Here is a 26,531-nt window from a genome sequence, read left to right as displayed (position 1 = left end):
ATAATATAATATATTGTATCTACATATAATATTGATAATAATATTATAATGTAACACAATATAACACTAATAATAATACCATATAATAATATTAATTATATATTCTATATTACGTATAATATTAATAATAATATTACAGTATAGTGGTATAGTTCAATATAGTAATATATAATGCTAATATTGTGCGATGCTAATAATATAATATATTGTATCTACATATAATATTGATAATAATATTATAATGTAACACAATATAACACTAATAATAATACCATATAATAATATTAATTATATATTCTATATTACGTATAATATTAATAATAATATTACAGTATAGTGGTATAGTTCAATATAGTAATATATAATGCTAATATTGTGCGATGCTAATAATATAATATATTGTATGTACATATAATATTGATAATAATATTATAATGTAACACAATATAACACTAATAATAATACCATATAATAATATTAATTATATATTCTATATTACATATAATATTACTAATAATATTACAGTATAGTGGTATAGTTCAATATAGTAATATATAATGCTAATATTGTGCGATGCTAATAATATAATATATTGTATGTACATATAATATTGATAATAATATTATAATGTAACACAATATAACACTAATAATAATACCATATAATAATATTAATTATATATTCTATATTACATATAATATTACTAATAATATTACAGTCCCCTGGACTGAGTGGGTTGCTAGGAGACCAAGTGGGCGGAGCTTAGCCTTCTAACTGGCAGCAACTGGATAAAAACAATTATTCCTCTCCCTCTAATTAGGAATTTATTTTTCTTTTCTTTTATTGTGTTGCCAATTTTAGAGTTTGGTGGGCGTTGGGTTTTGCTGTTTTGTGAGTTGCCGTGATGCCAAGAGCCTTTTATATATATAGATACTGTATTTAATTGGTTGTATTTTTTATATGTTGTTGTTTTTAATGATGTATCGGCATCGAATTGTTGCCAATTGAGTCCCTCCGGGTGAGAAGGGCGGGATAGAAATATTTGAAATAAAATAAATAAATAAATAAATAAATTATTTTAATAAAATATAATGAAAATAATGAAATAATAAATGTATTTAAATATAAACCTAACAAAACAATAGCACATATATTATTACTATTAATGATGAAAATATAAAAAAATATATTGAAATATTCATATATTAATAACTGAATGAAATATTAATAAAAATAATAAAAGTAAGTAGTAATAATAATAGGCAGAAACGATAGAAATCTCATGCTTTTTTTTTAATAAGACACAGAAATCACAAAGGAAGAGGCCAAAATGCCCTTTTTTGGTGTGTTTTTTCTTCTTTTTTTTAAGCAATAAAAATATCAAATTCTTTTTACAAGGAAATATATATAAAAAGACTGAATGCAGAGACAGAGATAATAATAATAATCCATTTACAAAAGCATATTTCAACTTCATAAACAAGAAGTGACGTGCGTGTTTTTTTGTGTAATTTTTTCGTATTTGTGTATTTGTGCATTTTTGGTGTATTTTTCCTCTACTTATTTGTGTATTTTTTGCATATTTTTCTGTATTTATTTCTGTATTCTATATATTTTAAAATTTATAATATTTTTCCAAATTAATCAGTTTTTTCTTCCATAATTGGAAGAATTTCTTTTCATAATTGATTTTCCATATTTCTCCCAAATAATCTATTTTCCAAATTAATTTTCTATATATTTTTAAAATTTATTCTTCCATATTTTTTTCCATTTTTTCCCAAATTTATTTTCCATTTTTCCAAATGTCCCATATATTTTTATTTTTGCCCATTTTTCCTTTTTTTTCCTGATTTTTCCCATATTTTTCCCAATTTTCCATTTTTTCCAAATTAATTTCCTATATTCTCCCCCAAATTATTTCCCATTTTTTCTGAATTTCCCATTTTTTCTGAATTTCCCATATTTTCCCTAGTTTATTTTCCATTTGTTTCAGAATTAATTTCCCATATTTTTCCTAATTTTCCATTTTTCCTGAATTAATTTCCCATATTTTTTCTGATTTTATTTTCCATTTCTTCCCAAATTAATTTCCTATATTTTTCCAAATTTATTTCCCATATATTTCCTAATTAATTTCATCTACGTTTCTGAATTAATTTCCCCCCAATTTTTTCACACTTTTCCCAATTAACTTTTCATTTTTTTCAGAATTAATTTCCCATATTTTTCCTAATTTTCCATATTTTTGTCCAAATGAATTTTCCATATTTTCCTGAATCAATATGAATTATTAACATCCAAATAATTAATATGCATATTTATAATTAATTAATGCAAATAATACGCATATTACATTGATATTTGCATAATATGAATATTATTTCTCCCGTATTAAATGACAGAAACAAATACAGAAAAATATTCCCCAAACAAATAAATTAAAATCCTTCCCTCGTGGTTTCCATCCAAAGGCATTACGACCGATGCTTTTATTGCTTATGGCGAGACATGCAAATTTTTGTTTCGTAAAAAAAGACGACAGTAAACAACAAGAATAAACAACAACAAATAATTTGTGTGTTTCCGGACACTCCGATAAGCACCGTAAAAGGAAAACGGAAGCATTTGTGGTGTAATGGGAGAACTCATTTGCATAGGCCACGCCCCCTAAATACTTAAAGGGGAAGCCGTCCTGAGAGAGAGATGCATAGATGGGACTCTATTATTATTATTATTGTATTATTAATTAGCACTGACCATTCGATACCACTTTGGACCTCCGAACCTTAATGTCCAGATAACAGAAAAACTATTAAAATGTTAATTGTGTCCATCCCTTAATTAAATAGCTAATCTTTCGACCTCCGAAATCTGAAGGTCCGGCAACTGACCGCTCCCTCGAAAACTTAGTGTCTGAATAATAATAATATTTGTGTGCGTTTTCCCCATTTGAGTGGTCATCCAATGACCTTAAGGTCAACTAAACTGACCGCTTGAGCTTCATACAAAGAAATGACCACAAGGAAGGTCATGATTGACCCCTTGACCCCAACTGACCACTTGAGCTTCATGTCCCGGTAATACAAAGGAATGACGCCAAGGAAGGTCAAGATTGACCCCTTGACCCCAACTGACCACTTGAGCTTCATGTCCCGGTAATACAAAGGAATGACGCCAAGGAAGGTCATGATTGACCCCTTGACCCCAACTGACCACTTGAGCTTCATGTCCCGGTAATACAAAGGAATGACCACAAGGAAGGTCATGATTGACCCCTTGACCCCAACTGACCACTTGAGCTTCATGTCCCGGTAATACAAAGGAATGACCCCAAGGAAGGTCAAGATTGACCCCTTGACCCCAACTGACCACTTGAGCTTCATGTCCCGGTAATACAAAGGAATGACCCCAAGGAAGGTCAAGATTGACCACTTGACCCCAACTGACCACTTGAGCTTCATGTCCCGGTAATACAAAGGAATGACCCCAAGGAAGGTCATGATTGACCCCTTGACCCCAACTGACCACTTGAGCTTCATGTCCCGGTAATACAAAGGAATGACCCCAAGGAAGGTCAAGATTGACCACTTGACCCCAACTGACCACTTGAGCTTCATGTCCCGGTAATACAAAGGAATGACCACAAGGAAGGTCATGATTGACCCCTTGACCCCAACTGACCACTTGAGCTTCATGTCCCGGTAATACAAAGGAATGACCACAAGGAAGGTCATGATTGACCCCTTGACCCCAACTGACCACTTGAGCTTCATGTCCCGGTAATACAAAGGAATGACCACAAGGAAGGTCATGATTGACCCCTTGACCCCAACTGACCACTTGAGCTTCATGTCCCGGTAATACAAAGGAATGACCCCAAGGAAGGTCATGATTGACCCCTTGACCCCAACTGACCACTTGAGCTTCATGTCCCGGTAATACAAAGGAATGACCCCAAGGAAGGTCAAGATTGACCACTTGACCCCAACTGACCACTTGAGCTTCATGTCCCGGTAATACAAAGGAATGACCACAAGGAAGGTCATGATTGACCCCTTGACCCCAACTGACCACTTGAGCTTCATGTCCCGGTAATACAAAGGAATGACCACAAGGAAGGTCATGATTGACCCCTTGACCCCAACTGACCACTTGAGCTTCATGTCCCGGTAATACAAAGGAATGACCACAAGGAAGGTCATGATTGACCCCTTGACCCCAACTGACCACTTGAGCTTCATGTCCCGGTAATACAAAGGAATGACCCCAAGGAAGGTCATGATTGACCCCTTGACCCCAACTGACCACTTGAGCTTCATTTTCTTGGTCATATGAAGGAATGACCACAAGGAAGGTCAAGATTGACCCCTTGACTGACCACTTGAGCTTCATGTCTTGGTCATATGACGGAATGACCACAATGAAGGTCAAGATTGGTCTCATGACCTTTGTTGACCCCCAAATTGTCTGACCTGTTCATTGACCCCTTGACCTTATGGGGGTCACCAAATGACTTCATTCAAATGGCCTCTTGACCGTAATGTCCACCAGGGTCTGAGTTGACCCTCAGACCCAATCATCTGACTTCTTGACCTCATGAGTGACCACTTAACCTCACCGAATGACCTCTCAACTGAAATGACTGATTGACCATAATGTCCATTGGCATCTGAATAATCCATAGAGATGGCCATAAGACTCAAACGTTCTGGCCCTTTGACCTCATCAATGACCTCTTAACCTTAGCTGAAATGACCTCTTGAGCATAACATCTGTCAGAGTCTGAATGATTTGAAGCGTTGACCACAATATGACCCCTTGACCAGTTGACCCACTAATTGACCGCTTGACCTTGAGTGAAATGACCTCTTGACTGTAATGCCCATCAGTCTGAATAATTCAGAGTTGACCATAAGACCCCATAATACAAAACCCCTTGACCGGTTGACCATAATAATTTGACCTGTTGATTGACCTCTTGACCTTAAGTGAACTGATCTCTTGTGCGTAATGTCCATCAGGGTCTGAATAATCCGGAGAGTTGACCACAAGACCCAATCATCTGACCTCTTGACCTCATGACTGACCACTAAACCTTATGAGGGCACTGAATGATCTCTTGACCTTAATTGAAATGAACTATTGACTGTAATGTCCTTCAGAGTAATTCAGAGTTGACCTTAAGACCCAACGGTCTGACCTCTTGACCACTTGACCTTACTGGGGGGAGGGTCACCAAATGACCTCTTGAACTTAACTGGAATGACCTCTTGATGGGAATGTCCTTTGGGGTCTGAAAAATCCATAGAGATGACCCATTCACCCACTGAAATGACCTATTGACTGTAATGTCCATCAGGGTCCGAATAATCCAAAAAGATGACCCATTGACCCACTGATTGACCCTTGACCATAATGTCCATCAAGGTCTGAATAAACCACAGAGAGGACCCATTGATCCATTGAAATGACCTCTTGACCATAATGTCCATCAGGATCTGAACAATCCATACCACTGACCTATTGACCCATTGAAATGACCACTTGACCACAATATCCACCAGGGTCCGAATAATCCATAAAGATGACCCATTAACCCATTGAAATGACCTCTTGACCATCCAAACTATCCATATTGTTGACACATTGAAATGACCTCTTGACCATAATGTCCATCGGGGTCTGAATAATCCATAAAGATGACCCATTGACCCATTGAAATGACCTCTTGACCATAATGTCCATCGGGGTCTGAATAATCCATAAAGATGACCCATTAACCCATTGAAATGACCTCTTGAACATCCAAACTATCCATAGTGTTGACCCATTGAAATGACCTCTTGACCATAATGTCCATTGGGGTCTGAATAATCCATAGAGATGACCCATTAACCCATTGAAATGACCTCTTGAACATCCAAACTATCCATAGTGTTGACCCATTGAAATGACCTCTTGACCATAATGTCCATCAGGGTCTGAATAATCCATAAAGATGACCCATTGAAATGACCTCTTGACCATCCAAACTATCCATATTGTTGACCCATTGAAATGACCTCTTGACCATAATGTCCATCGGGGTCTGAATAATCCATAAAGATGACCCATTAACCCATTGATTGACCTCTTGACTGTAATGTCCATCAGGTTCCGATTAATCCATAGAGATGACCCATTGAAATGACCTCTTGACCATAATGTCCATTGGGGTCTGAATAATCCATAAAGATGACCCATTAACCCATTGAAATGACCTCTTGACCATCCAAACTATCCATATTGTTGACACATTGAAATGACCTCTTGACCATAATGTCCATCGGGGTCTGAATAATCCATAAAGATGACCCATTGACCCATTGAAATGACCTCTTGACCATAATGTCCACCAGGGTCCGAATAATCCATAAAGATGACCCATTAACCCATTGAAATGACCTCTTGAACATCCAAACTATCCATAGTGTTGACCCATTGAAATGACCTCTTGACCATAATGTCCATCAGGGTCTGAATAATCCATAAAGATGACCCATTGACCCATTGAAATGACCTCTTGACCATCCAAACTATCCATATTGTTGACCCATTGAAATGACCTCTTGACCATAATGTCCATCGGGGTCTGAATAATCCATAAAGATGACCCATTAACCCATTGAAATGACCTCTTGACCATCCAAACTATCCATATTGTTGACCCATTGAAATGACCTCTTGACCATAATGTCCATTGGGGTCTGAATAATCCATAAAGATGACCCATTGACCCATTGATTGACCTCTTGACTGTAATGTCCATCAGGTTCCGATTAATCCATAGAGATGACCCATTGAAATGACCTCTTGACCGTAATGTCCACCAGGGTCCGAATAATCCATAGAGATGACCCTAAGACCCAATTGTTTGACTTCTTAACCATAAGACCCCGTAACACGACCACATAAGCAGTTGACCATAAGACCCAAATGTCTGACCCTTTGATCTTCAGTGAAGACCTCTTGACCGTAATGTCCATCAGGTTCCGATTAATCCATAGAGATGACCCATTGAAATGACCTCTTGACCGTAATGTCCACCAGGGTCCGAATAATCCATAGAGATGACCCTAAGACCCAATTGTTTGACTTCTTAACCATAAGACCCCGTAACACGACCACATAAGCAGTTGACCATAAGACCCAAATGTCTGACCCTTTGATCTTCAGTGAAGACCTCTTGAGGGCAACGTCCACTAGGGTCCGAATAATCCCCTTGACCCTCCTGAGGGTCCGAATAACCCGACCCCTCAACGCCGGTTGGCGTGTTCCGGAATCCCAGAGGCCGCCCAGTCCACGTGCGCTGGTTCAGCACTTGGGAGACGGGAAGAGGCGCCCAGAGGGGGGCAGGAAACGGCTGTTGCGCCCATTGGGCCGGATGGACGGCAAGGCGGCGGTCAAGCGGTCAGCCCCGTGGCGGGGGGAGAGGTTGAGCAGTGCCTGGACGCCCCTCTCGGGGGTCAAAGTAGAAGCCGGGCGTCGGAAGGCGCTTCCTTCGGACAATCGCCGCTCCGCGGACCCGCCGGTTTCGAGGGCCTTCTTGACCGCCTGGAAGGGGGAGTTGGGGCCGGGGGAGAAGGTCACGGCCTCGCTGGACACGATGGAGAAGCCGCCGTAGTGGTCCTCCTCCTCCTCCTCCTCCTCCTCGTCCTCGTCTTCGTCCTCGTCTTTGGCCCTCCGGGCAGACGAAGCGACGGAGCTGAGGCTGTAGAGGGACAGGGCGTCCGAGGAGGGGCCGAGATGACCGCTCGGACAGAGGGGCGGGGCCAAGGGCAGAGGGGGCGGGGCCGAGGAGGAGGCCAAAGACTCCAAGGAGGAGGAGCTGTCCAGGCTCAGGCGCTTCGGGACCTCCGCCCAGTCTGTCAATATAATATAATATAATATAATATAATATAATATAATATAATATTCATTTTATTTATTTATTTATTTGCGACATTTATATGTCACGTTTACAAGTCTATATACATACAATATATTATATTATACAACTATATCGCAATATTATTAGTAATATTGCATGTAATATAAATATACAATGATAATAGTGAATTATAATTATTATTACATTGTATTACATCATGATATTATTATTAATATGACATGTATAGACAATGTATTATCATATTAGTATAGTATAATATTACTATATATCATTATATCATTAAATTTATACAGGAGACAATAATAAATATGCCTATGAAATATAATAATATGCCTTAATCATATTAAATATTCCAGAAGCATCCTCTCCTGACATTTCACCCACATCTATGGCATAATAATAATAATAATAATAATAATAATAATAATAATAATAATAATAATTCCTATGTAATATAATATGCCTTAATCATATTAAATATTCCAGAAGCATCCTCTCCTGACATTTCACCCACATCTATGGCATAATAATAATAATAATAATAATAATAATAATAATAATTCCTATGTAATATAATATGCCTTAATCATATTAAATATTCCAGAAGCATCCTCTCCTGACATTTCACCCACATCTATGGCATAATAATAATAATAATAATAATAATAATAATAATAATTCCTATGTAATATAATATGCCTTAATCATATTAAATATTCCAGAAGCATCCTCTCCTGACATTTCACCCACATCTATGGCATAATAATAATAATAATAATAATAATAATAATAATAATAATAATAATAATAATTCCTATGTAATATAATATGCCTTAATCATATTAAATATTCCAGAAGCATCCTCTCCTGACATTTCACCCACATCTATGGCATAATAATAATAATAATAATAATAATTCCTATGTAATATAATATGCAATAAATAAATAAAAAGAATAAAATAAATTGAAAACAAAAATAATATACAATATAAAACAAAGTAATAAATTAAAATATAAAATAAAGAAATAAATTTTTAATATAATTAAAATGCAAAATTATACTATAATGTAATAAAAATATAATACTTATAATCAAAATACAAAATTATACTATAATGTAATAAAAATATAATATGATCAAAAGAATAAAATAAATTAAAACCAAAAATAATATGCAATATAATATAAAACAATAGATTAAAATGTAAAATAAATAAAAATACTGTATAATCAAAATACAAAATTATACTATAATGTAATAAAAATATAATATGATCAAAAGAATAAAATAAATTAAAACCAAAAATAATATGCAATATAATATAAAATAATAAATTAAAATGTAAAATAAATAAAAATACTGTATAATCAAAATACAAAATTATACTATAATGTAATAAAAATATAATACGAACAAAAGAATAAAATAAATTAAAACCAAAAATAATATGCAATATAATATAAAATAATAAATTAAAATGTAAAATAAATAAAAATACTGTATAATCAAAATACAAAATTATACTATAATATAATAAAAATTCAATATGATAAAATAATATAATAAAAATAATAAATTAAAAACAAAAATAATATGCAATAATATAAAATAAAATAATAAACTAAAATATAAAATAAAGAAATAAAAATATTAAGATAATTAAAATATAAAATTATACTATAATGCAATACAATAAAATGACATAATAAAAATTATAAAATAAATTAAAAACAAAATAATATACAATGATATAAAATAAAATAATTAAATATAAAATAAAGAAATAAAAATATTAATATAATTAAAATACAAAATTATACTATAATATAATAAAATATAATATGATAAAGTAATATAAAAATAATTAAAAAATTAAAAACAAAAATAATATACAATATAATATAAAATAAAATAAAAAATTAAATGAAAAATAAATGAAAAGATTAATATAATTAAAATACAAAATTATACTATAATAAAAATACAATACAATAAAATCATATAATAAAAATAGTAAAATAAAAACAAAAATAATATACAATATAATATAAAATAAAATAATAAATTAATTAAAATACAAAATTATGCTATAATGTAATACAAACATAATACAATAAAATAACAATAAAAATAATATAATAAATTAAAAACAATACAATAAAATCATATAATAAAAATAGTAAAATAAATTAAAAACAAAAATAATATACAATATAATATAAAATAAAATAATAAATTAATTAAAATACAAAATTATGCTATAATGTAATACAAACATAATACAATAAAATAACAATAAAAATAATATAATAAATTAAAAACAATACAATAAAATCATATAATAAAAATAATAAAATAAATTAAAAACAAAAATAATATACAATATAATATAAAATAAAATAATAAAATAATTAAAATACAAAATTATGATATAATGTCATACAAACATAATACAATAAAATAACAATAAAAATAATATAATAAATTAAAAACAATACAATAAAATCATATAATAAAAATAGTAAAATAAATTAAAAACAAAAATAATATACAATATAATATAAAATAAAATAATAAATTAATTAAAATACAAAATTATGCTATAATGTCATACAAACATAATACAATAAAATAACAATAAAAATAATATAATAAATTAAAAACAATACAATAAAATCATATAATAAAAATAGTAAAATAAATTAAAAACAAAAATAATATACAATATAATATAAAATAAAATAATAAATTAATTAAAATACAAAATTATGCTATAATATAATACAAACATAATACAATAAAATAACAATAAAGATAATATAATAAATTAAAAACAATACAATAAAATCATATAATAAAAATAGTAAAATAAATTAAAAACAAAAATAATATACAATATAATATAAAATAAAATAATAAATTAATTAAAATACAAAATTATGCTATAATGTCATACAAACATAATACAATAAAATAACAATAAAAATAATATAATAAATTAAAAACAATACAATAAAATCATATAATAAAAATAGTAAAATAAATTAAAAACAAAAATAATATACAATATAATATAAAATAAAATAATAAATTAATTAAAATACAAAATTATGCTATAATATAATACAAACATAATACAATAAAATAACAATAAAGATAATATAATAAATTAAAAACAATACAATAAAATCATATAATAAAAATAGTAAAATAAATTAAAAACAAAAATAATATACAATATAATATAAAATAAAATAATAAATTAATTAAAATACAAAATTATGCTATAATGTAATACAAACATAATACAATAAAATAACAATAAAAATAATATAATAAATTAAAAACAATACAATAAAATCATATAATAAAAATAGTAAAATAAATTAAAAACAAAAATAATATACAATATAATATACAATAAAATAATAAATTAATTAAAATACAAAATTATGCTATAATGTCATACAAACATAATACAATAAAATAACAATAAAAATAATATAATAAATTAAAAACAATACAATAAAATCATATAATAAAAATAGTAAAATAAATTAAAAACAAAAGTAATATACAATATAATATAAAATAAAATAATAAATTAAATAAAACATAACAAATAATATAATTAAAATACAAAATTATGCTATAATGTAATACAAACATAATACGATAAAATAACAATAAAAATAATATAATAAACTAAAAACAAAAATAATATACAATAATATGATATAAAATAAAACATAATACAATAGTATAATAAAATATAATATAAAATAATAAAAATAATGAAGAACAAATATAAAATAATAAAATAAAATTGTGATATTAGAACTTAATTTTCAAAATTAGGAATTACCGAAGAGGGCCATGAGGGCCTGGAGGGCAAAGGTCAAGGGTCGTCTCCCGGCCTGCTTGCCCGTCTTCAAGATGACCTCTTCCTGACCCACTTCGCACAAGTCGAAGCCTGAGAAATAGGAATTGGAAAATAATAATAATAATGATAATAATAAAAAACATAGAAATATAATTTTTATATTGTTTAATTAATTATATTAATTAATATAATTAATTAAAATAATAAAATAATAAAATAATTTAATTAAATACCACGTACCGAGGGCGGCCAGGAACTCGTGGCAACCGGGAAGTCGCCATAATTGGACGCTGATGGCGACCTGGAAGGAGGATGTGGAAGAGGAAGTGGAAGTACAGGAAGAGGAAATGGCCTCCGGGTCCTTCTCCCCGACCTGGAAGTGGACCAGCACCTGGTGGAGCTGAAATGACAGTTGGCGGTCATGGGCAGGGTCCGGGAAAAATAGTAATAATAATAATAATAATAATAATAATTGTAATAGAGAGGAGAGTTTTGGAATCCCAGAGGCCGTCATGTCCATGCATTCTGCTTACATTACGCTATATTAATAATAATAATATACTACTACTAATAATAATATAACAATAATATAATATAATATATAATAATAAAATAATTACGATGATGCATAATGTAAGAACATAAGAATAATATAATAAATATTATATTATATATTATTATATCATTATATTATATGAATACTACTACTACTAATAATAATAATATAATAATAATAATAATTGTAATAGAGAGGAGAGTTTTGGAATCCCAGAGGCCGTCATGTCCATGCATTCTGCTTACATTACGCTATATTAATAATAATAATATACTACTACTAATAATAATATAACAATAATATAATATAATATATAATAATAAAATAATTACGATGATGCATAATGTAAGAACATAAGAATAATATAATAAATATATTATATATTATTATATCATTATATGAATACTACTACTACTAATAATAATAATATAACAATAATAATATAATGATGCATAATGTAAGAACATAAGAATAATATAATAAATATTATATTATATATTATTATATCATTATATGAATACTACTACTACTAATAATAATATAACAATAATAATATAATGATGATGCATAATATAAGAATATAAGAATAATATAATAAATATTATATTATATATTATTATATCATTATATGAATACTACTACTACTAATAATAATATAACAATAATAATATTATGATGATGCATAATATAAGAAGAATATAATAAAAATTATTATATTATATATTATTAGATCATTATATTATATGAATACTACTACTACTAATAATAATATATCAATAATAATATAATGATGATGCATAATATAAGAAGAAGAATATAATAAAAATTATTATATTATATATTATTAGATCATTATATTATATGAATACTACTACTACTAATAATAATAATATAATAATAATAATAATTGTAATAGAGAGGAGAGTTTTGGAATCCCAGAGGCCGTCATGTCCATGCATTCTGCTTACATTACGCTATATTAATAATAATAATATACTACTAATAATAATAATGTAACAATAATATAACAATAATATAATATAATATATAATAATAAAATAATTACGATGATGCATAATGTAAGAACATAAGAATAATATAATAAATATTATATTATATATTATTATATCATTATATGAATACTACTACTAATAATAATAATATAACAATAATAATATAATGATGATGCATAATATAAGAAGAAGAATATAATAAAAATTATTATATTATATATTATTAGATCATTATATTATATGAATACTACTACTACTAATAATAATATAACAATAATAATATAATGATGACGCATAATATAAGAAAAAGAATATAATAAAAATTATTATATTATATATTATTATATCATTATATTATATGAATACTACTACTACTAATAACAATATAACAATAATAATATAATGATGACGCATAATATAAGAAAAAGAATATAATAAAAATTATTATATTATATATTATTATATCATTATATTATATGAATACTACTACTACTACTACTACTAATAATATATTAATAATTGTAATAGAGAGGAGAGTTTTGGAATCCCAGAGGCCGTCATGTCCATGCATTCTGCTTACATTACGCTATATTAATAATAATAATATACTACTACTACTAATAATAATATAACAATAATATAATATAATATATAATAATAATATAATTACGATGATGCATAATGTAAGAACATAAGAATAATATAATAAATATTATATTATATATTATTATATCATTATATGAATACTACTACTACTACTACTAATAATATAACAATAATAATATAATGATGATGCATAATGTAAGAACATAAGAATAATATAATAAATATTATTATATTATATATTATTATATCATTATAGTATATGAATACTACTACTACTACTACTAATAATAATATAATAATAATAATAATTGTAATAGAGAGGAGAGTTTTGGAATCCCAGAGGCCGTCATGTCCATGCATTCTGCTTACATTACGCTATATTAATAATAATAATATACTACTACTAATAATAATATAACAATAATATAATATAATATATAATAATAAAATAATTATGATGATGCATAATATCAGAATGTAATAATATAATTATTATATAATATATTATTATTGTATCATTATATGAATACTACTACTACTACTACTAATAATATAACAATAATATAACATAATAATATAATAATGATGATGCATAATGTAAGAATATAAGAATAATATAATAATTTTTATTATATTATATATTTATATTATATCATTATATTATATGAATACTACTACTAATAATATAACAATAATATAATATAATAATGATATGCATAATACAGGAATATAAGAATAATATAATAAAAATTATCATATTATATTATTATTATTATTATTATTATATCATTATATTATATAAATACTACTACTAATAATAATATAACAATAATATAATATAAAATAATAAAATAATTACAATGATGCATAATAAAAGAATATATTATTATTATATCATTATATTATATGAATACTACTAATAATAATAACAATATAACAATAATATAATAATGATGATGCATAATATAAGAATATAAGAATAATATAAGAAATATGATGATATTATATATTATTATTATATCATTATATTATATTAATACTACTACTAATAATAATATAACAATAAAAGAATAATATAATTATGATGATGCATCATGTAATATAAGAATAATATAATAAAAATTGTTATATTATATATTATTATTATATCATATTATATGAATACTACTACTAATAATAATAATAACAATAATATTACAATAATATAATATATAATAAAACAATAAGGATGATGCATAATATAAGAATATAAGAATAATAAAATTATTATATTATATATTATTATATAATATTATATGAATACTACTACTACTAATAATAATAATATAACAATAATATAGTATAATATAATATATAATAATAAAATAATAAGGATGATGCATAATGTAAGAATATAAGCATAATAAAATTATTATATTATATATTATTATTATATCATATTATATGAATACTACTACTACTACTAATAATAATAATATAACAATAATATAGTATAATATAATATATAATAATAAAACAAAAAGGATGATGCATAATATAAGAATATAAGCATAATAAAATTATTATATTATATATTATTATTATATCATATTATATGAATACTACTACTACTACTAATAATAATAATATAACAATATTATAGTATAATATATAATAATAAAATAATAAGGATGATGCATAATATAAGAATATGAGCATAATATATAATATACTAATAATATATAATAATAATAAGAATAAGAATAATAATAATATAATATAATATTATTACATATTAGTGTTGTTATTATATTATATTATGTAATGTCCAGGCAAAATAATGATAATAATAATATACAAAACAACAATTATATAATAATAATAATTGTAATAATAATAATATGATATCTATGTTGTTTGCTGTGTCATAAAATATAATAATAATAATACTGTCACGACCCAGGCGGCAGAGGCACCAATAACCATACACAGAGGCCAGAATCTAACTAATATCTTTATTGAAGGAATATATAAAGTTAATAAAAACAAGTGTAGAAAATAGTCCAGAATTAGACCCTTCAGGAAGGGTCAGAATTAGTCCAAAAAAGCAATGTCCAATAAGAAATATTAAGGTCCAAAGTTGTAATCCAATAACCGAAACACTCACTTTGCCAAGCAAAGTGAGGGGAGATGACAAGGTCCTTTAGTCCATAAAACTTGAGCGTGGCTAGGAAATAACTTGATACTTGAAACAAGGCTTGAACGTGGAACAAGGTAACTAAGAACAAGAACAAGGTCCGTGGAATAACTTGGTAAAATCCGTGAAACAAGGCAAGGATTAGTCCTGGGAAACAAGGCAAAGTCCGTAGGTAAACAAGGCTGGGAAGCAAGGCGAAGGCTGGATAGCAAGGCAAGGCTTGAGCTGAAGCGAGGCTTGAATCGGAGCGCGCTGTCCAAACACAACTCGCTCCGCAGGCTGACGAATTGACTCCGCGAAGTTGCTACGCGGGCAAAACACCTATATAGAGTCCAACTTTCTCACCAGAGCGGTTCTCTGGGAATCAGAAACGAAAGCTAAACTCTGAGACCAGATGTTAAACTCCTTAAAGATTCTCACGAGAACCAATGTTAATTGGCAACATTCTTAGCTGCTATCCTCGCACTCCTGCGCGAAGCTGAATCCAAACTTCTCTGTTGTTTACAAAACTCCCGACGCAAGAACACGGGAGAAGTAGGCTCTGGGGTTGTTTGACATACTTCTGGGGCACAACTTTCTTGCAGGTGCAAGGTTTCCAGATCTGCCTGGGAAGTATCTGGCTGAGAGGAATCCAGTTCAGACTGGGAAGGTAAAAAACCCAAGTTTTCATCTTCATCAGGGATTACAATGTCCTGAGCAGGACTACAAGGCCCATGGTTCATCACACTATCCCCCTCCTCAGGGCCCCTCCCAAACTGGGGTCCTCTCCCCGAGGCGCGAGGTCGCGGTTTGGTGGGATAGGTCTGATGAAAGCGACGGGTTAGATCAGGAGCATGGACTGTGGAGGCGTCTTCCCAAGAGCGCTCCTCAGGCCCAAAACCCACCCAGTCAATGAGATATTGTAGGCGGCGGCGATGAAAGCGAGAATCCAAAATGTCCTCAACCTCGAACTCCTCCTCCCCATTCATCAAAACAGGAGGGGGGGCCGGTTGGTCTGTATCAGGACGCACACCATCCGCCGGAAGGAGCAGGGAACGGTGAAACACTGGGTGAATGCGCATTGAACGCGGAAGTTGGAGTTTGAAAGTCACGGGGTTTAATTGCGCCACCACTGGATAGGGGCCAATGAAGCGGGCATCTAACTTCCGGCATGGGCGGTGGGAGGGCAGAAAGCGAGTGGACAGAAAAACCCGATCTCCTACCTTGATTTCGGGGCCCGGCTGGCGGTGTTTGTCAGCGTGGCGTTTATAGTCCTCCTTGGCTTGGTCCAGTTGCTGGAGCAAAAGTTGTTGCACCGCTGTGAGTTCCTGCAGCCAATCCTCTGCTGCGGGAACTTCTGAAGTTTCAATGACAGGGGGAAAGAAACGTGGATGGAAACCGTAGTTTGCAAAGAACGGCGTTTCTTTTGTAGAAGCTTGAACTCCATTATTGTAGGCAAACTCAGACAGTGGTAACAGAGAAGCCCAATTGTCCTGTTGGTAGTTTACATAGCAGCGAAGATACTGCTCCAAAGTGGCATTAGTGCGCTCCGTTTGCCCATCTGTTTGGGGATGATGAGCTGAAGATAAGCGAGAGTCTATGCCCAGTAGTTTTTGTAGTGCCTTCCAAAAACGAGAGGTGAATTGAGATCCACGGTCTGTGACTAAACTCTTGGGCAATCCATGTAGTCTGAAAACATGCTGAAGAAATAGATCCGCAGTTTCTTTGGCCGTGGGGAGGCCTTCGCAGGGAATGAAATGGGCTAACTTGGTGAATAGGTCCACCACCACTAAGATCGTGGTGAATCCACAGGAAGGCGGTAGGTCAGTGATGAAATCCGCGGAAATTATTTCCCATGGGCGAGATGGGGTAGGAAGGGGGTGTAAAAGCCCTGAGGGCTTCTCCCTTCGTATCTTGGAGCGCTGGCATACTGGGCAGGTGTTGACATATTTTTCCACATCCTTGCGGATCTTGGGCCACCAAAAATCTCTTAGGATCAAATGCATGGTTTTAAATAGTCCGAAGTGTCCTGCTGGTTTGCAGTCATGACACAGACGAAGCGCTTTTTCCCTGCCCGGTCCGGGTGGGATATAAACATGATTTCTATAGCAGAGCAGCCCATCTTTAAGCGAAAAGGGAAAATGCAGACCTTGGCGAAGTTGGTCCTGCGCCCAGGCATCTGCTTGCTGACTAGCCCTGATTTCTTGAGCACAGATGGGTCCTGGAGTAGGGGAAGTTGAACCAATGGGACTGGATTTGGTGTTCCCCACTGTGAGCGTGGCAAAGTTCTCAGGTTGTAGCAGTTGGGATTCAAAGGTCTCCTTGCGTCCTGCAGCGTATTCCGGTTTACGTGACAGGGCGTCTGCTTGCTTGGTTTGAGCTGGGGTCACATAATGGATCTGGAAGTTGAAACGTTCAAAGAATAAAGCCCAACGTTGCTGCCTCTGATTTAGTTTGCGGGCAGTTCTTAGATGTTCTAGATTACGATGATCAGTGTGGACTTCAATGGGGAATTTGGCCCCTTCTAGCCAATGTCTCCAAGTTTCAAAGGCTGCCTTTATGGCCAGTAGTTCTTTTTCCCAAATGGTGTAATTCCTCTCTGGTGTGGTTAGTTGACGAGAATAAAAGGCACAGGGATGGAGGTGTTCTCCCACCGGTTGTAAGAGTACAGCCCCAATTGCCACATCAGAGGCGTCCGCTTGCACCACAAAAGGGGTTCCAGGATTTGGGTGCTGTAGAATTGGCTGGGAGGTGAATAGTTTCTTCAGTTGCTGGAACCCTTTCTCTGCTTGATCAGTCCAGCGGAAAGGCTGCTTTCCACGGATGCAGCTAGTGATGGGGTCGGACCAGCGGGCAAAATCTGGAATGAACTTGCGGTAGTAGTTCGCGAACCCCAAGAAACGCTGCACCTCTTTCTTGTTAGTTGGCGCCCGCCAATCCAATACTGCTGAAACTTTGGCTGGATCCATGGAAAGCCCTAGAGGCGAGATGCGGTAGCCAAGGAAATCTACCTCTTGTAGATCAAAAGCGCATTTTTCTAGCTTGGCATAAAGTCCGTGATCCCGCAATCGTTGCAACACCATTTTGACGTGGTTCTCATGTTCTGATTGTGATCTGGAAAACACCAAAAAATCGTCCAGGTAGATTATCAAGAATCTGTCTAGATAGTCCTGAAAAATATCGTTGACAAAATGCTGGAACGTTGCGGGAGCTCCGCATAAACCGAAATTCATAACTCGGGACTCGAATAATCCGAATTTAGTCTGGAAGGCGGTTTTCCACTCGTCCCCTTCTCTGATGCGAACTAGATTATAAGCCCCCCGAAGATCCAGCTTGGTGTAGACCTTGGCTCCTCGAAGTCGGTCCAGTAGATCCGAGATTAAGGGCAGGGGATAGCTGTTCCGCTTGGTGATATTGTTCAATGCTCTGTAGTCCACCACCAAGCGTAATTCCCCTGACTTCTTCTTCACAAACATCACTGGGGAGGCGGCTGGGGATTGAGAGGGTCTGATGAACCCCTTGCGAAGGTTTGTCTCTAAGAATTCCCTGAGAGCTTCTTGCTCTGGTTCAGTCAGGGAGTAGAGATGCCCTCGCGGGATCGGGGCCCCCTCCACCAAGTCAATGGCACAGTCATAAGGTCTATGTGGGGGTAATTTTTCGGCTTCTTTCTCATTGAATACATCCCAATACTCGGAGTACTTCTTTGGCAAGGTGATGATGGGCTCGGAGTCTGTGGCATGGCATACCTTGGCTACGAGGCAATGGTTTTGGCAGTACGGTGAAGCAAACTGCAGTTCTCTGTTGGACCAGGAGATGTTAGGGTCGTGGAGTGTCAGCCATGGAATTCCCAAAATCACAGGGAAATGGGGAACCTCGGTAACAAAGAAGGAAATCTCTTCCATATGTTCCCTTATCCACATCCTGGTGGGTTCCGACCACTGGCTTACGGGGCCCGTCTTGAGGGGGCGGCCGTCTATGGCTTGCACCACACGGGCATTCTTGAAATCATGATATTGTAATCCCAGAGAGTCGGCATACTCTCTATCGATGAAATTGTTGGTAGCTCCAGAGTCTATCATGGCGTGGATCATGACGGGTCCCCTTTTTGCTGACCATAATGTGACCACGAGAAGGAACAGGACCCCGGTTGGCGGCTCTTGGATGGATTTTTTGACCGGGTTGGCGAGCCTCTCTACACCCGGTCGTTGGCTTCCCCCGCCGGCTGTGTGCCAGTCGGCTCAGACGCCTTCGACTCCGTGGAGGACGCCGCCGCAAGACGGGCGGCAGGCTTCCCTTTGGCTGGGCACTCTCTGGCGAAGTGGCCCCCGTTCCCGCAGTACCAGCAGAGGTTCAAGCGTTGGCGACGGGCCTTCTCGGCGGCATCTAGTCTGGGACGCACATTGCCCAACTGCATCGGCACCTCCTCGCCTCCTCTGGGGTATGGGGTTGGAGGCGGGGGTCTCCACACCGGACGTGGCTGAACACTGGCGGGAGCGGGGGGTTTTGCCCCGGCTCTACCGCCCTGGCCTCGAACCCATTGTTTCCTGTTGGCAATCATGACTTCAGCCCGTAAACATTGATCAATGAGTGCCTCGAGGGTCTGGGGAGGATCCACCTTGGAGATTTCTTCCAGCATTTCAATGTTGAGACCCTCCCGAAATTGTCCTCTGAGGGCTACATCGTTCCAGCCGGTGTTGTGGGCCAGCACGCGGAACTCGGCTATGTACTGAGACATGGGTCTGTCTCCTTGAAGGAGGCGCCGGAGTTTGTGACCGGCTGCCTCCAAATTGTCCTCGATTCCCCAGGTCTCCTTAAGGTGATCCAAGAAGCGTTGTGCTGAATTTAGGTGGGGGGAGGCTTGATCAAACAGGGCCGTCGCCCAGTTAGCCGCTGGTCCATCTAGAAGACTGTAGACCCACGCCACCTTGATGTCTTCTTGGGGAAACTCGGCATCACGGGCCTCTAGATAAGCTTGACATTGGCGGCGGAAAACATGAACCTTAGCAGCTTCTCCAGAAAACTTGGTAGGCAACGCCATGGCCGGGAGGCGAACTCCGCGCTCCCTCAACCCTTTTATTTCTCCATCCTGCGCGTTGAGTCTGTCACGGATGCGGTCCACTTCGTCCTTGCTGATGGTGTAGCTGAGCGGCTGTCCAGCCGGCGCGGCTCCGGTAGACATCCTGGCCTCGGTTAGTTGGTGCTTATGGGTGGCGGAGTCAAACTGTCACGACCCAGGCGGCAGAGGCACCAATAACCATACACAGAGGCCAGAATCTAACTAATATCTTTATTGAAGGAATATATAAAGTTAATAAAAACAAGTGTAGAAAATAGTCCAGAATTAGACCCTTCAGGAAGGGTCAGAATTAGTCCAAAAAAGCAATGTCCAATAAGAAATATTAAGGTCCAAAGTTGTAATCCAATAACCGAAACACTCACTTTGCCAAGCAAAGTGAGGGGAGATGACAAGGTCCTTTAGTCCATAAAACTTGAGCGTGGCTAGGAAATAACTTGATACTTGAAACAAGGCTTGAACGTGGAACAAGGTAACTAAGAACAAGAACAAGGTCCGTGGAATAACTTGGTAAAATCCGTGAAACAAGGCAAGGATTAGTCCTGGGAAACAAGGCAAAGTCCGTAGGTAAACAAGGCTGGGAAGCAAGGCGAAGGCTGGATAGCAAGGCAAGGCTTGAGCTGAAGCGAGGCTTGAATCGGAGCGCGCTGTCCAAACACAACTCGCTCCGCAGGCTGACGAATTGACTCCGCGAAGTTGCTACGCGGGCAAAACACCTATATAGAGTCCAACTTTCTCACCAGAGCGGTTCTCTGGGAATCAGAAACGAAAGCTAAACTCTGAGACCAGATGTTAAACTCCTTAAAGATTCTCACGAGAACCAATGTTAATTGGCAACATTCTTAGCTGCTATCCTCGCACTCCTGCGCGAAGCTGAATCCAAACTTCTCTGTTGTTTACAAAACTCCCGACGCAAGAACACGGGAGAAGTAGGCTCTGGGGTTGTTTGACATACTTCTGGGGCACAACTTTCTTGCAGGTGCAAGGTTTCCAGATCTGCCTGGGAAGTATCTGGCTGAGAGGAATCCAGTTCAGACTGGGAAGGTAAAAAACCCAAGTTTTCATCTTCATCAGGGATTACAATGTCCTGAGCAGGACTACAAGGCCCATGGTTCATCACAAATACTAATAATAATAATAATAATAATAATAATAATAATAATAATAATAATTGTGATAATAATAATATGATAGACACTTGGGAAGTGTTCAACTTATGATTTTGTGATACGAAATCCAGCATATCTTATATTGTTTGCTGTGTCATAAAATATAATAATAATAATAATAATAATAATAATAATAATAATAATATAGTAATAATAATAATTTAATGGGAAGTGTTCAACTTATGATTTTGTGATACAAAATCTGTGTCATAAAATATAATAATAATATAGCAATAATAATAATAATATAATATAATAATAATAATATATAATAAAATAAATAATAATAATATGATAGCAGCAATAATAATAATATGATAGTAATAATAATAATAATAATATAATTGTAATGATAATAAATAGTACAATATAATAAAAAATAAAAAAATAATATGATTTTGTGATACGAAATCCAGTGTATCTTATCTTGTTTGCTGTGTCATAAAATATAATAATAATAATAATAATAATAATAATAATAATAATAATAATTGTAATAATAATAATATGATAGACCCCAAGTGTCTATCATATTATTATTATTACAATTATTATTATAATTGTTCAACTTATGATTTTTTGATACGAAATCCAGCGTATCTTATCTTGTTTGCTGTGTCATAAAATATAATAATAATAATAATAATTGTAATAATAATAATATGATAGACACTTGGGAAGTGTTCAATAATAATAATATAGTAATAATAATAATATAATGGGAAGTGTTCAACTTGTGATTTTGTGATTCGAAATCCAGCGTATCTTATCTTGTTTGCTGTGTCATAAAATATAATAATAATAATAATAATAATAATAATAATAATAATAATTGTAATAATAATAATATGATAGACACTTGGGAAGTGTTCAATAATAATAATATAGTAATAATAATAATATAATGGGAAGTGTTCAACTTGTGATTTTGTGATACGAAATCCAGCGTATCTTATCTTGTTTGCTGTGTCATAAACTATAATAATAATAATAATAATAATAATAATAATATAATAATAATAATTGTAATAGAGAGGAGAGTTTTGGAATCCCAGAGGCCGTCATGTCCATGCATTCTGCTTACATTACGCTATATTAATAATAATAATATACTACTACTAATAATAATATAATGGGAAGTGTTCGACTTGTGATTTTGTGATACGAAATCCAGCGTATCTTATCTTGTTTGCTGTGTCATAAAATAAATAATAATAATATGATAGCAGCAATAATAATAATAATATGATAGTAATAATAATAATAATAATAATAATAATATAATTGTAATGATAATAAATAGTACAATATAATAAATAATAAAAAATAATATGATTTTGTGATACGAAATCCAGCGTATCTTATCTTGTTTGCTGTGTCATAAAATATAATAATAATAATATGATAGCAGCAATAATAATAATAATAATATTATAGTAATAATAATAATATAATTGTAATGATAATAAAAAAATAATATAAACATAATATCAATCTATATGTTCCATCCCGCCTGACTTACCATTCCCACCATATTCCTCACAGCCTTTTGTTTTGGAAGCAGAAAAAGAAGGAAAAAGGAAGGAAGGAAGGAAGGAAGGAAGAGAGAGATATATATATATATATATATAAAACAGACAGGTAATCAATCAATATAACCGATCAATGGGATGGAGATGTAAGGGATCGGGGATCAATACCTGGCTGATGAGCTGCTCTCCGGCTTCGGAGGCCGAGGTGAGTTTGCACAGAGCCTGCAAGGCCGACACAGGGAGCCCTGAGAGGAAGAGGAAGAGGGAGAGGAAGTGAGGTCGGTATTTCCTCCCCGCCCCAAAAAGAAACAGGAGGGTTTCCCCCTTGGAAAGCATGTTTTCCTCCCCACTTCCTCTTCCTCCCCACTTCCTCTTCCTCTTCCTCCCTACTTCCTCCTCACTTCCTCCCCACTTCCTCCCCACTTCCTCTTCCTCCCCACTTCCTCCCCACTTCCTCTTCCTCCCTACTTCCTCCTCACTTCCTCCCCACTTCCTCTTCCTCCCCACTTCCTCCTCCTCTTCTTCTTCCTCCCAAGTTCCTCACTTCTGCTTCCTCCTCACTTCCTCTTCCACCTTCACTTTCATTTCATTCCTCCACACTTCCTCCTCAGAGCCTCTTCCTTTCCACTTTCTCTTCCTTTCTCCCACTTCCTCTGACTTCCCCTTCCTTTCATATCGACTTCCTCCCACATCCATTCCCTCTCCACTTCCTCCCTCCACTTCCTACCCAGTTCCATGTCATTTCCTCCCTCCACTTCCTACCCAGTTTCACGTCATTTCCTCCCTCCACTTCCTACCCAGTTCCATGTCATTTCCTCCCTCCACTTCCTCCCCAGTTCCATGTCATTTCCTCCCTCCACTTCCTACCCAGTTTCACGTCATTTCCTCCCTCCACTTCCTACCCAGTTTCATGTCATTTCCTCCCTCCACTTCCTACCCAGTTCCATGTCATTTCCTCCCTCCACTTCCTACCCAGTTCCCTGTCATTTCCTCCCTCCACTTCCTACCCAGTTCCCTGTCATTTCCTCCCTCCACTTCCTACCCAGTTCCCTGTCATTTCCTCCCTCCACTTCCTACCCACTTCCCCTTCCTACTTCTTTTCCTCCTCTACTTCCATTTCATGTCCCCACTCCCCTCCCCACTTCCTCCTCACTTCCTCTCCACTTCCCTTTCCTACTTCCTCCTCTACTTCCATTTCATGTCCTTCCACTCCACACTTCCACTTCCTCCCCACTTGAATGTCATTTCCTCCCCCGCTTCCCCTTCCTACTTCCTTTTCCTCCTCTACTTCCATTTCATGTCCTTCAACTCCTCACTTCCACTTCCACCCTCCACTTGCTCCCCACTTCCAAGTCATTTCCTCCCCACTTCCACTTCCTCTTCCCACTTCCCCTTACCCAGGAGTGCCTGGAGGGTGCTGCTGCACTGCTGGAGCCGGTCCCCGGGGTCCTTGGTGGGGAAGAAGACGGCGGCCGGCAGGGAGGAGGCCGCTTCCTTCCTCTTCCCTCCCTCCGAGCAGGAAGTGGAAGTGGGGGAGGGCCCGCCGGGGTCGAGGCGGAAGCCCACCGCGCTGAGCAGGGCCTCCCACCCGGGGACCCCGCCCACCTTCTTGGCCACGCTGCTCTGGGACGTGTACATCGCGTTCTGCTGGCCCCCCTGGATGCGCTGCAGGGACTTCTCCACCTGGAAGGAAGTGAGCCGGAAGTGGCGCGTTGGTTTGTTTGTACCACAAAAATTCCCATTTATCATAAACGAATCGAACCCAAATTTGGTCCACACATGCGTTATAGCCTAACTTAAAATTATTGGGGTCACTTATGTCCAAACTCCACTCCGTTTGGAATAAGGACCCCAAAAACTAATCAATCTGTACGTATATTTGTTTGTACCCCAAAAACTCCAATAAGTCTTCGCGGGATCGGGACCAAATTAAGACCAGATATTGATTATAGTCTAATTTAAGATTATTGGCATCACTTCAGTCCAAACTCCACTTCGTTTGGAATAAGGACCCCAAAAACTAATCAATCTGTACGTATATTTGTTTGTTTCCTAAGAATTCCTATAAGTCTTCACGGGATCGGGACCAAATTAAGCCCAGATATTGATTATAGTCTAATTTAAGATTATTGGCATCACTTCAGTCCAAACTCCACTTCGTTTGGAATAAGGACCCCAAAAACTAATCAATCTGTACGTATATTTGTTTGTTTCCCAAGAAATCCTATAAGTCTTCACGGGATCGGGACCAAATTAAGCCCAGATATTGATTATAGTCTAATTTAAGATTATTGGCATCACTTAAGTCCAAACTCCACTCCGTTTGGAATAAGGACCCCAAAAACTAATCAATCTGTACGTATATTTGTTTGTTCCCTAAGAAATCCTATAAGTCTTCACGGGATCGGGACCAAATTAAGCCCAGATATTGATTATAGTCTAATTTAAGATTATTGGCATCACTTAAGTCCAAACTCCACTCCGTTTGGAATAAGGACCCCAAAAACTAATCAATCTGTACATATATTTGTTTGTTCCCCAAGAAATCCTATAAGTCTTCACGGGATCGGGACCAAATTAAGACCAGATATTGATTATAGTCTAATT

At 34.3% G+C, this 26,531-nt stretch overlaps 1 protein-coding gene across 1 annotated transcript in view; it reads right to left on the bottom strand.

The window, feature by feature from the left end:
* Positions 1–5,601: 5,601 nt before the first annotated feature.
* Positions 5,602–26,531, bottom strand: part of LOC134294864 (tetratricopeptide repeat protein 28-like) — a 108,107-nt gene continuing 87,177 nt past the window's right edge. The window contains exons 20-27 of the mRNA XM_062966640.1: positions 25,322–25,607; positions 24,093–24,169; positions 23,915–23,938; positions 12,060–12,219; positions 11,802–11,909; positions 6,609–7,907; positions 6,448–6,562; positions 5,602–6,378 (exon numbers count right to left, since the gene is read on the bottom strand). Coding sequence (XP_062822710.1) covers positions 7,357–7,907; positions 11,802–11,909; positions 12,060–12,219; positions 23,915–23,938; positions 24,093–24,169; positions 25,322–25,607 — 1,206 coding nt within the window. The 3' untranslated portion in view covers positions 5,602–6,378; positions 6,448–6,562; positions 6,609–7,356. The remainder of the gene's footprint in view (positions 6,379–6,447; positions 6,563–6,608; positions 7,908–11,801; positions 11,910–12,059; positions 12,220–23,914; positions 23,939–24,092; positions 24,170–25,321; positions 25,608–26,531) is intronic.

This window comes from Anolis carolinensis, unplaced genomic scaffold, assembly GCF_035594765.1.
Source record: "Anolis carolinensis isolate JA03-04 unplaced genomic scaffold, rAnoCar3.1.pri scaffold_26, whole genome shotgun sequence".
Classification (NCBI taxonomy): Eukaryota; Metazoa; Chordata; class Lepidosauria; order Squamata; family Dactyloidae; genus Anolis; species Anolis carolinensis.
This window is presented reverse-complemented; position numbering and strand designations above follow the sequence as displayed.